We start from the raw sequence: 12,129 nt of genomic DNA, 5'->3' as shown, positions 1-12,129 counted from the left end.
ATTTGGAAATATTTTTGGTGTTGGCCTCCCTCGCAAGAATGTAAGCCCCTCATGCTCCTGTTGATCCTTTCCAAGAGCTGAGAGTCAGAGGTCATGGGTTCTAATCCCAGTTCCGCCACTTGTCAGCTGTGTGACTTTGGGCAAGTCACTTCACTTTTCTGTGCCTCAACTATACCTCATCTGTAAAATGGGGATTAAGACTGTGAGCCCCACGTGGGACAACCTGATAAACTTGTATCTACCTCAGCGCTTAGAACAGTGCTTGGCACATAGTAAGTGTTTAACAAATAACATCATCATCATCATCACTGCATCCAGTGGGAGGTCAATAAATTCCTCTATTTCTACTACTCCACTACAGCTCTGCACACAGTAAGTGCTCAATAAATAAAATTGATTCATTTACTCCTCCTCCTCCTCCCCACCCCCCGAGCTGGTTTCTCGAACCCCCTCAAAAACATTAGAATAACTTGGTGAAAGAGGACTGGCCTGGAAGTCAGAAAACCTGGGTTCTAATCCCGGCCCTGCCAAGGTGTAGTGTAATGGATAGAGCCCAGGCCTGGGACTCAGGTCGTGGGTTCTAATCCTGGCTCCATCTCGTGTCTGCTGTGTGATCCTGGGCAAGTCACTTCACTTCTCTGTGCCTCAGTTCCTTCATCTGTAAAATGGGGAATGAAACTGTGAGCCCCATGTGGGACTATGTCCAACCCGGTTTGCTTGTATCTACTCTAGTGTTTAGTACAGTGCCTGGCACACAGTAAGTGCTTAGCAAATACCACTTGTCTGCTATGTGATCTTGGACTTCTTTGTGCATCAGTTTCCTCATCTGCAAATGGGGGTTCAATACTCTTTTTCCCTCCTGCTTAGACTGTAAGCCCCACGTGGGGCCTGATCGTCTTGTATAATAATGACGGTATTTTTTAAGTGTTTACTATGTGCCAAGCACTGTTCTATATTGATGGTTTTTGTTAAGCACTTACTCTGTGCCGAGCACTCTTCTAAGCACTGATGATCATGGTATATGTTAAGTGCTTACTATGTGCCAAGCACTATTCTAAGCACTGGGGGAGATACGAGGTCATCGGCTTGTCCCCTGTGGGGCTCACAAGTCTTCATCCCCCGTTTTCCAGATGAGGGAACTGAGGCCCAGAGAAGTGAAGTGACTTGCCCAAACTCACCCAGCTGACGAGTGGTGGAGCCGGGATTAGAACTCACGACCTCTGACTCCCAAATCGGGGCTCTTGCCCCTAAGCACCTGCCCCAGCTCTGAGTACTGCCTTGCCACGTAAGAAGCGCTTGACAAATGTCAACACTTTTAGCTCGTTGTCAGCAAGGGATGTGGCTGCCAAGTCTATTGCTCTGTACTCTCCCCAGCGCTTAGTACAGCGCTCCTGCACGTAATAAGCGCCGAATGCAAGGTGGACGGATGGTGAGGGATGGGGGCGGCGACCCATCGGGCGGGCCGGGGCCATCTCTCGCTCCAACTCCATCCACTATGGGGTGCGGGGGAAACAGTAATAATAATAATAATGATAATAATAAAATAGAGCCGGCGAGGCCTGGGCCGGGCTCGAGGCCTCAGTCGTTCATTCAATCGTATTTATTGAGCGCTTCCTATGTGCAGAACACTGGACTAAGCGCTTGGAATGGACAATTCGGCAACAGATAAGAGACCGTCCCTGCCCCGTGATGAGCTCACAGTCTAAACGGGGGAGACAGAAGGCAAAGCAAAAGAGAAGAAAACAAAAACAAGACAACATCATCAAGATAAATAGAGTCAAGGAGATGTACACCTCAGCAAAATTAATAGGGTAATAAATAGAGAAATGAGCACAGTGCTGAGGGGAGAGGAAGGGGGAAGAGCAGAAGGGGGAAGGGGAGCAGAGGGAAGGGGGGCTCAGTCTGGGAAGGCCTCCTGGAGGAGGTGAGCTCTCAGTAGGGCTTTGAAGAGGGGAAGAGGGTTAGATTGGAGGATGTGAGGAGGGAAGACAATCCAGGACAGAGGTAGGACGTGGGCCAAGGGTCGACGGCGGGACAGGCTTGAACGGGGGACCGTGAGGAGGTGAGAGGCAGAGGACTGGAGTGTACAGCGTGGCTCAGTAGAAAGAGCCCGGGCTTGGGAGTCAGAGGTCATGGGTTCGAATCCCGGCTCTGCCACTGGTCAGCTGGTTGACTGTGGGCAAGTCACTTCTCGATGCTTCAGTGACCTCCTCTGTAAAATGGGGATTAACGGTGAGCCTCACGGGGGACAACCTGATGACCCTGTAACTACCCCAGCGCTCAGAGCAGTGCTCTACACATAGTAAGCGCTTAATAAATACTAACATTATTATTATTATTATTGTTACTGGGTGGGCAGTAGAAGGAGAGGAGGGAAGTGAGGGAGGAGGGGATTAAGGTGATGGAGAGCTCCGAAGCCCAGAGTGAGGAGTTTTTGTTTCAGGCGAAGGGGGACTCGAGGGGACCGGGGGGGGGGAGGGGGGCAGGGTCACCAGTGCTCTGCACATAGTAAGCGCTTAAAAAAATCAACATTATTATTATTATTACGGGATGGGCAGTAGAAGGAGAGGAGGGAGGTGTGGGAGGAGGCAGTTAAGGTGATGGAGAGCTCCGAAGCCCAGAGTGAGGAGTTTTTGTTTCAGGCGAAGGGGGCCTCGAGTCACCCCCGGGACTCAGCCCTGCCCGGTCCACCCTCACTCGGGCGAGGATGCCCGAAGCCTTCCTTAATTTGGGAACGTTGGGGCTGGGAGGGTGGGGTGGGGGTGTCCTTGTGAGGGTCTTGAGACAGGAGCGAAGGGAGAAGGAGACTGCCCATCACTCCCAGCCCCGGACACCTTAATAATGTCGGTATTTGTTAAGCGCTTACGATGTGCCGAGCACTGTTCTAAGCGCTGGGGTAGATACAGGGGAATCAGGTTGTCCCACGTGGGGCTCACAGTCTTCATCCCCATTTTACAGATGGGGGAACTGAGGCACCGCGAAGTTAAGCGACTTGCCCACAGTCACGCAGCTGACGAGTGACAGAGCCGGGATTCGAACCCCCGCCTTCTGGCTCCCAAGCCCGTGCTCTTTCCCCCGAGCCACGCGGCTTCTCCGCGAAGTTAAGCGACTTGCCCAAAGTCACCCAGCTGACGAGTGGCCGAGCCGGGATTCGAACCCATGACCTCTGACTCCAAAGCCCGGGCACTTTCCACTGAGCCGCGCCTCGTCCGTGGGCCCCGGGGGGGGGTGGGGGTCCCCTTCCCCGAGGCCGTGGGAGGGAAACGAGCTTGGCCCCGGCTGGGTCGCGTCTTGGAGCGCTTTGCCTGGTCCTCACTCCCGCTAGTGAAACGGCGTGGGAAAAGGGAGGAGCGGGCGGAGGGGGCGGGAGCGGCCAGCAGGGGGCGCGGCGGGGCGGCCGGCCGGCGGGGGGACTACAACTCCCAGGAGGCATCGGGGCCGGCGGAGGGGGCGGCGCGGGCTGATGACGTAGGGGCGGAGCTGCCAGCGGGGCCGCCGCTGCTTGTCAGCTGCTGGCAGGAGGAGGAGGAGGAGGAGGAGGAGGAGGAGGAGGAGGAGGAGGAGGAGGAGGAGGAGGAGGAGCGGCGGCCCCCTTCCCCGCCCCCATCTCCCGGGGCTGCCCGGCCCGCCGAGCGGTGAGTCGGGGCCGGGGCTGGGGAGGACCGACCCCGGGGTCCGGGCGGGAAGCCCCGGGGGGCGAGCGGGTGGGCCCGGGCCCCGCCGGTGGAACCCCCGCCCCCACGTCACCCCCCTCCACGCCGCCCTCCCGCTGCTGCTGCGGCTGCCGGACGAGGGTCATCTCCCCTCCCTGCAGCCGGGGCTCCCGCCGGGCGGGGGGCCGGGTCTGCCCACGGGGCAGGACCAGCCGGCCGGGGTGTGAAACCTTCGAGTGGCGCACGTCCACGCACGGCAACTTTCCTGCTGGACTCCACGACGGCCTCACTCGTGTGGCTTTGGGCGCCCGGGGAGGCGGGGGTGGGGGGCCCTGGTGGGTCAGGGCTTCACCAGCCGGTGAGGGGGCAACGAGGCATTGACAGAGTCTGCCCTCGGACAGGTGTGTGCCATCCCCCTCCTTTCCGTCCTGGCCTGCTCCCTCTGCCCAACTCAGACCTTCCCTTTTAGGCCCCCCCCCCCCCCCGCCGAAGGGGTCCCCGCTTCCACTTGGGCGACCAGGGTTGACAGGAGGGTTGGCCTGGGCCTCAGTCGCTCCTGGTGGGGAACGGGGGGGCCCAGGGTGCCGAAGGGCCAGACTGAAAATGTGAGATTTGGGGGATTTTTTCCCCTTCGACACCACCCCTTCAACTGGCAACGTTGTCTCCGGAGGCAGTCTGGAGGATGGTGCGGGGGTTCCTCGGGGTGCCGGATCCGGCCCAGCACTCCCAGCCCTGGGCACCGTGTCCGTGGGCAACAGGGGCCTCCCCCCGAGGCCGTGGGAGGTAAACAAGCCTGGCCCCAGTGGGTCGCGTCTTCTGGAACGCTTCCTCTGAGGCTTTGCCTGTCCCCGGGCCCACCGGTGAAACAGCATGGGGTTTGGTGGGTGGGTGGGATGGGCAGCGGGGCAGGGCCTGTCTTGGTCTGAAGGGGCCCGGGCACAGGCAGGTGGGTCGTAGGGCTCAGCAACTGCTGGATTTGGGAAGAGGGTGGGCGGGCTCTCTCTTTCTGAACCAGGCTGGCCCACGCCTAGGTGGCCCAGGGTCTGGGCCCCCACAGAGGTGCCCAACCGGCCCAGGCGGAGATGGGATTGTTGCCACAGGGACAGCCTTGTAGATGCCCTCGGTGTCTGAGTAGAGGGGTAGACGCCACCGGTCCCCACCTCTTCGGGCCGAGTCCCCCGGTACGGTGACCGAGACGGGGTGTCCGACGTTGCCCTAACCTCTGTGGCGGCCTTGGGGACTGAACCAGGAGGGGAAGGGAGAGGGCAGCGGGGTTGGTCCCTCAGCCAGGAATGGGACCCCGATGGGTAGGGAGCGGTTTCACCTGCACCCCCGTCCCCGCCAGGGCTCATAGTATTTGGCCTGGGAGGGAGCAGGAAGGGTAAGGATTTGAAAGGCGGTTTGGGGAGGCGACCGAGCCCAGCTCCCCATTACCCCTCACGTTACCCCTTACACTGGGGAGTGGGAGGTGAGGCCTGCCCTAGTGCTGGGAAGAGGCAGGCTGGCTTTGCAGCTGCTGCTGTCCTGGTTGGCGTTGACTACTTAGAGTAGCCAAGAGGGTTAATGAGATTAGCAGCCTGGGAGCAGTGGCTATTTAAGGAACATCTGGCAGGGTCAAGAATGCGCTGTGTACGAGGGAGGGGGCCCGAGCTGTCTGCTCCCCGTGCCTCCTCCCCGACACCTAGACTGCCCCGCCGCCTCTCTCCGCCTTCCTACTCGGCCCTGGGATCTCTGACCCCTCTCATCCTCTTTCCTTCCTCCACCTGTAGGGTCTTCTTGGAACCCTTGTGTTTGTCAGGGAGGGGGACCTCTCCCCTCCACCCCCTCGAAAAAAAGATCCGGTAGGGACAGAGCACGGTGAGGAGAGCTCGGGTGTTTTGGCCTCCTCCCAGTCCCTTGCCCGACTTGAGGGGGACCACTCCCCCCACCCCAACCTCAGACCAGGCCGTGGCCCCGAGGCTGAGCCGGGAGGCCGGGAAGGGGTGCCGCGGGGCCGGGGTTCCGCTGGCTTGGCGTCTGGCGGACTCCAGTGGTGAGGCGGGTGTCCCCCGGGGGGAAGCGGGAGGAGAGTCTGGGAATGACATTCTCCTCTGCTTCCGGACTGGTTTCCCCGGGGAGCGCTCCCAGTAGGCCGGAGAGCACGGTCGGCGGGGCGGACGCTTAACTCCCCCGATTCCACGGAGGGATCCGTTCCGGCCGCCGCCTCCTCCTCCCCTTCTGCAGCTCCCTGGGGCGTCGCGGGGGCCCCCGAGCGACCCCTCCCTCCCCCCAACCTCCTGGCCGGGGCTTGGGTTTCAGGGTGGCGGCGGCGGCGCGCTGGGCAGGATGAACGTGGGCACGGCCCACAGCGAGGTGAACCCCAACACGCGGGTGATGAACAGCCGGGGCATCTGGCTCTCCTACGTGCTGGCCATCGGGCTGCTGCACGTAGTGCTGCTCAGCATCCCCTTCTTCAGTGTCGCCGTCGTCTGGACCCTCACCAACCTCATCCACAACATGGTGAGTGCCCTTGCCCGCCGCCACCCGAAAGAAACCGGGTCAGGGTTCGGTACCGAGCCGGGCCTCGCTTCCCGCCCCGCCCTCCCGACCCATTTCTCCTCCCTCCCCACCCCCCAGGCCCTAGGGGGAAACTGAGCCCCTCGGTAGGGTGAGACCAGACAGACTCATATAAACCCCACCGACCCCCCCATGTTTCTGTATTCTCCACGTATCCTCCTTCACGGCTCCCCAAATTCCTTCCGGGCAGAAGGCGGTGCCCCGAGTCGGGCCTGGCTCACCTGGGGCTATTGGGCCCTTCAGCGATGGAGGGCAGGTGTCGGGCAGGTTGCATCACCTAGCGGACTTATGCCGGGCTTAGTGCAGCCCTGGGGGAAGAGGAGGAGGAGGAGGAGGAGGAGGAGAAGGAGGAGGCCTGCAGAGACCTGGGGAGCAGGCCAGTGGGAACAAAGGGGCCTGGGGTGCCAGCCCCGAGTTGAAACTCTCTCCCTCCTGGTGACCCCTATTTGCCCCCTACAACCATATCTCCTCCCTCACCAGCCCTGTTCCCGTTCCTGGGGTAGATGAGCGGGAATAGAGCTCAGTCTCCCACCCTCCCCCTTCCTGAGGGAGCCATCTGCCAGGGCTCTGGCTGACTTGGCAGAAATCAGCATGGTCTCCCCAGCCCGGGATGGATCGGCCAAGAATCCAGCCTCCGCCCCCACCCCCTCCCCTTCCCAGCTTTGCTCAGGGGCAGCCCAGGTTAGTGGGATGTGGGGGCGGGGGAGACTCAAAATGGCTTCTCTGGGTGCGTCCCTTGGCCCTGACTTCCACTGCCTTGAGCCTGGTCATCAATCAGTCAATACTATTGATTGATTGTGTTTACCGTGTGAAGAGCACAGTCCTGCGTGCCTGGGAGAGTGCAGTACAGCAGAGTCGGTAGACGTGTCCCCTGCCCCTGATGGAATTGGGAATAGCGGTCAGTGGGGACCGGGCCCACGAGGGCTCTTGCTCCACTGTCTGCGTGCCGGGTGGGTGGGCGGTAGGAGGGGTCATCCTCCTGCAGCTGCCCCAGGGCTCCTAGGGGTTGGGACCGAGCCAAGGATGACCCCGATCTCCACCCGGCCCCTATCCCGCTTCAAACACTGGGATTTATTGAGCGCTTATCATGTGCAGAGCACTGTACTAAGTGCTTGGGCTGCCCCACGCTCAGAAGTAGCCCAGGGCCAACCCAGACGCTGTCAATGCAGCCTGGCCTGGAGCCTTTAGCCCCTCACTCCCAGTTCTGATTTGCCCTCGGCCACCCCTAGGGCATGTACATTTTCCTGCACACGGTGAAGGGGACGCCATTTGAGACGCCGGACCAGGGCAAAGCCCGGCTGCTGACCCACTGGGAGCAGATGGACTACGGCGTCCAGTTTACAGCCTCACGCAAGTTCCTGACCATCACCCCCATTGTGCTGTGAGTGTCCAGAGGGTCAGCCTTCTGGGGGCCGGTGCCGGGTTGGTGTGGGCTTCGGCTTGCCCAGCGGGGAGAGGATGTGAGGAGCCCCTCTGGCACCAACCCCCTGTCTGTCCAGTCCCTGGGGCAGGGGCAGAGTTATTCTGGGAGGGGCTGTCCCCGACTTGGGCTGAGGGTCTTGGGACTGTCCAGACTTCTCCCTGGTCCCTGGGATCCCCAACAGGCCTTTAAGCCTTTTCAGAACGGGCATGGGCTGGGGGTAGGTTTCTGCCCAGAGGCCTCCCTGCAGTTTGGAACCAATAGGGGAGAGAAGAGGGAAAGGGGGAGGGGAGAGGGGGAGATTTCCTTCCTCCTCTCTGGCCGGCGGGGATGAGGGTTGCACTTGGGTTTGGGGGAGCAAGGCCCTGGGCTTCGCCCCTCGGGAGCCTCTGTCTTACCCCCTGCTTTTTCCCCTCCCTTCCCCTCTTCCAGGTACTTCCTCACCAGCTTTTACACCAAGTACGACCGGTTCCACTTCATCGTCAACACTGTCTCCCTCATGAGCGTGCTCATCCCCAAGTTACCCCAGCTCCACGGGGTCCGCATCTTTGGGATCAACAAGTACTGAGCTCGCCCGGCCCTCCTTGCCCTCCCCCCAGGGCTGGTGAGAGGAGAAGAGTGGCCCAGCCCGGACCCTGGCCTCCATCCTGCAGCTGACGGACCCGGCGTAGCCCGAGGAGCCCCGGAAACAGGAGCCCCCGAAACAGGAGCCTGCTTCCACTCTCCCTTTCCCTTTTGGAAACTGGAGCCGATGGGGGATGTCTGAGGAGGGGCTGGCCAGGGCCACTGCTTTCCAGGATATGTGAGGCAGGGTGGGGGGAGTCCCCTGACCCCCCACCCCCGGTGACCTCGACCCTCATGACCCCGGGGAGGCTGGACGAGAGGCCTGGCGGGGGTTGGGGGGAAGGGGCGGGAAGGGGATCAGGGGTACGGTACTTGTTCTAGATTACGTTCACTTTAGTTTTGTCAGGGGGCACTAGGGGTGAGTGTGGGAGGGTCTCCGTGTGTGTGTGCGCATGTGTGTGTGCGCGTGTTGCTACAAGGCAACAAATGGGGTAAAGGAGTGCAACTCCTCCTTGGAGGAAGAGAGCAGAGGGGATGGTAGTTTCAACCCTCTCCCTCCCACAGAGTTTGGCTCTTTGGATAGGAGTTGTCAGTTGTGTGTTTGCTTCAGTTGGAGACTCCCCGGGGACGGCTTCCTGGGGAAGGGGAGCTGTTCCCCTCCAGATCTCCTTTTTAAGGAATTGAGCCAGGTTGGACTTGGGTCTCCTCAATCCTAGGGTGGGCCTTGACCAGTCCTCCCCTCCACCCCTAGGCCCCTGCAGGTTGGGGGGGAAAGGGAGGAGGGAGAGGGCTATGAATGGGACGTGAATTTTTTTGTGGGGGGAGAGGATGGGGACCCTGGCCGGGCCGGCACTGTGTCTGACTCCATGGCCTGCACAGCAGCCTCAGTGGGGGAGTGGGGTGGCGATGGAGGGTGCTGGGGTCCCGGGCCCCTCAGGAGACCGAGATGGGGGTGGGAGGGAGTCGGGGTGGGGGGCAGGGCGTTTGCCCACCTGGCTCAGGCTGAAAGTTTGGGGGTGGGGGCGGGGGCCTGTCTGAGGGAGGGGCTGTCCTGTCCCCTGCCCTAGGTGCCTATGTTTGAGTTGGGCCATCGGGGAGGCTGGTGTCCCCACTTGCGTGGGGCGTGAAGAGCCTGGCCCACATTTCCGAGGGACCCCCTTCCCCACGGGCTGGAGGGAGAAGGGCAGGGCCGTGCCTGGGGTCCCAGCCCGCATCCCCCACCTGCCTGCCCAGAACCCCCCGGGAGGAGCAGGAGGGAGGTGGAGCCTTACTGGAAACGACAATCTCGTCCGATCGCTTTGCTGGCTGGTCGTTGCACCCGAGTCTGCCCAATCTTGGGGCTGGGGGCTTTCTCTAGGCAAGAGGTGTGGGGCTGCCCCTTTCGTTCTGTGGGGGGGGCCTTATGCCCCCCCCCCCCCCCGCCCCAATAAACACCTGTGACCCAGGCTCCCTGTGTGTGATTGTGTCCCGTGGGCCTGGGGCAAGCCTTTAGATGGGCTTTAGGGCTTCCCCGAGGGATGAGGATGTTTGAGACCCTCGTCGCCGTCCTCCCCTCCCTGGGCTAGGTGGCCGGGAACAGGTGCGGGGGGTGGGGGGGGCACAGGGGCAGATGGGAACAGCCTGGTCTTGGGGGTGAATTCCCTGCCACCCCCCCTTTTAAGGAGGGAGGTGGAACGCAAGGATTCTCTTGGAAGAAGCCAGATCCTGGATAAGACTTTCCAAAGGCTCATCGAGGGGGCTGGGCACGGGGGTAGGAGAGGGTGGGGGTCAGCTCCCCGCCCCTCCCCGGAGCTGTCCTCTGGACTTCTCCCCACCCCCAAGGGAATAAACACAACCCACTGGAAGCGAAGTGGGTACTCGTACCCCCTTGAGGTTGGTTTAGAATGAGCCCCTCGGACGGTTACCCCTTTTCACCAGCCCGCAGAAGTGCGGCCCCTGCTAAAGCCTTGGCGGAACCTGCTGGCCGCCCCTTGGTTTCTCTGGAGACCGGGTCTGTACAGGACAACCAGTAGCAAGAATGGGGATTGGAAGGGAGGCTGGTGCTGGTCTGCCCACCAGGTGGGCATTGCCCCCAGACAGCGCTCCCTTGTTTTTCCCCTTGGGCTGGAAGCAGTTTGGCATCAGACCCTAGTCTTGCAAAGAATTGGGGGTGGGGGACTGTTCACTGGATGAGGGAATGTGTGTGTGAGAATGTGTGTGTGTGTGTGGGTGCGTGTGTGTGTGCGCCCACCCCCTGGATCCCTTTGTGTGGGACCTGGGGAAGGACCTGGCCCACTCCGGTTCATTCTCACCCCAACCCCTACTCCGGCCCTCTTTCTAAGACAAAAGTGTGAATAGGATTTTTACTCCCCCTTTGTACAGTATTCTGTAAGCAGTGGATAAAGAACAGTATTCCCGTTTCCCCTACTTGGCCTCTTTCTTGCTGCGCCTGTGGTGGGGGCGGGGAGATCTTTGGCCATAATGGATGACCTCTTTTGGGGCCCTGGGCAGGAGCTGGGGATTCCTGGCAGAGACTGGACCCTCCTCCCTGCCCGCGGAGGTGACAGACAAGCCCAGAACTTGGCAGCCCCAATCCATGGGGATCAGCAGATCGGGTCTGATGGGGATGATTGGAGGAGTTACTTGAGGGAGAGAGCTGGAGGGTTTAGGGGGCATGAATGAGAGAAGACCTCCTGGAGGAGGGGGCATCGGAGCTGGGATGTATGGGAAGGGAGAAAGAAGAGTGGCGGACAAAAACCGAGATGACGTGGGTGTCCGTGGACATTGGGGTGGGTAGGAGGCGGTAGCACGGAGGCTACGATAATCTGGCTGCTGAGTTCTAGATGGGGGAAGGGAGGGAACAGACGGGGACACGGCCTGCCCTCTCCGGGTCCCCGGGGGGCTGAGCTGGCCCTTGCCTTCAGGGCCATTCCCTCTTGGTCTGGGTCTCCAAGTGGATCAAGAAGGGTCCCTCCTGCCTCCTCAAATCCTCTCAATTTCCCTCTGCTGCCCCTTCCTCTGGCAATATGTCCTTCATGCTGACCACACTGCTGGTCTTATCCCCCTCACTCCCTTGCCTAGGTGAGGAAATGCCAGGGAGGTGGCCGTTTCCACCTACCTGCCCCAGTGAGATGGGACCTTTAGCCCTCGGCCCAACTGCCATGTAGGGATGGACCAGAGGCACTGGATCGTGAGACACATAGGGTCCTCTGGTCCCAATTCTAATCTGTCCCAACATCCGGACACCTGGACACTTCCACTTTTTGTTTTCTGGGTGGTTGTGTTCTCAAAATCGGGGGGGCTAACAGATGGAGGGAGGGGGCTTTGCCCAGACCTACTGAGATGGAGGAGTAGAAGGGAAAACGGCCAAGACCAGTCAAACGGTGGGGTTTAGGAATTGAGGTTTTGGCCCAGAATAAAGTTGTGAAGGCCTGTAGCTGCTCTCAGCCCCTTCACCCTTTTCATGCATATTTCTGTTTGTCTGGGGAAGAGAATATGGCAGCAGCTTTGCTCTCAGATTGGAAAGCCACCCTTGGCTCCAGGGCTACCCCCAACCCCGGGAAGGTTGGATGTGAACTGGGATAGTCAAGACAAGGAAGGGGAGGTCCAACCAGAGGAGATGCACTTCTGATGTGGGAAAGGAGGGACCAAGTGGTCTGTATGGGAACCAAGGGCCTGGGGTGCCTTGAAATTGAATTGCCCTTGGGAATGATCTATGGATTTCCATCTAGTCTTCCACCGCCTCCGATCTCAGCGTCTCCCCAGAGCTCCCGTTCAGGAATTTATGCTCCACTCCCAGGCTCTGTTCCTACCACTTAACAAATAGCATCATCATTATTCACTCATTCATTCATTCTTATTAGAGTTTGATAACATTATATTATTATTCATTATTATAACCCCTCCTTCCCCATCTCCAGTGCAAGTTGGAGCGAAATGGGTCTAAGGTGGGCAAAC

General features: G+C 60.2%; 1 protein-coding gene across 2 annotated transcripts; it reads left to right on the top strand.

Moving 5' to 3' along the window:
• The first annotated feature begins 3,568 nt into the window (after positions 1-3,568).
• On the top strand, positions 3,569-10,599 carry ORMDL3 (ORMDL sphingolipid biosynthesis regulator 3). Of its 2 annotated transcripts, none has more exons than XM_029075663.1 (4): positions 3,569-3,635; positions 5,952-6,152; positions 7,439-7,590; positions 8,062-10,599. In XM_029075663.1, exons 2-4 carry the CDS (start codon positions 5,979-5,981, stop codon positions 8,195-8,197), a joined length of 462 nt encoding a protein of 153 aa, XP_028931496.1. In that variant the 5' UTR covers positions 3,569-3,635; positions 5,952-5,978; the 3' UTR covers positions 8,198-10,599. The 2 variants fall into 2 exon arrangements, with proteins under 2 accessions (XP_028931496.1, XP_028931495.1); XM_029075662.2 differs by lacking the exon at positions 3,569-3,635 and adding an exon at positions 3,834-4,054.
• Positions 10,600-12,129: the final 1,530 nt, after the last annotated feature.

The sequence above is a fragment of the Ornithorhynchus anatinus genome, chromosome 11 (genome assembly GCF_004115215.2).
Source record: "Ornithorhynchus anatinus isolate Pmale09 chromosome 11, mOrnAna1.pri.v4, whole genome shotgun sequence".
Taxonomy (NCBI): domain Eukaryota; kingdom Metazoa; phylum Chordata; class Mammalia; order Monotremata; family Ornithorhynchidae; genus Ornithorhynchus; species Ornithorhynchus anatinus.
This window is presented reverse-complemented; position numbering and strand designations above follow the sequence as displayed.

What these genes read in the sequence shown, in the direction of transcription:
- ORMDL3 (XM_029075663.1), top strand. Translation starts at nt 5,979, where the DNA reads ATGAACGTGGGCACGGCCCACAGCGAGGTGAACCCCAACACGCGGGTG. An exon ending in CCAACCTCATCCACAACATG is followed by an intron (nt 6,153 to 7,438) that starts GTGAGTGCCCTT and finishes GGCCACCCCTAG; the next exon opens with GGCATGTACATTTTCCTGCA. An exon ending in ACCATCACCCCCATTGTGCT is followed by an intron (nt 7,591 to 8,061) that starts GTGAGTGTCCAG and finishes CCCCTCTTCCAG; the next exon opens with GTACTTCCTCACCAGCTTTT.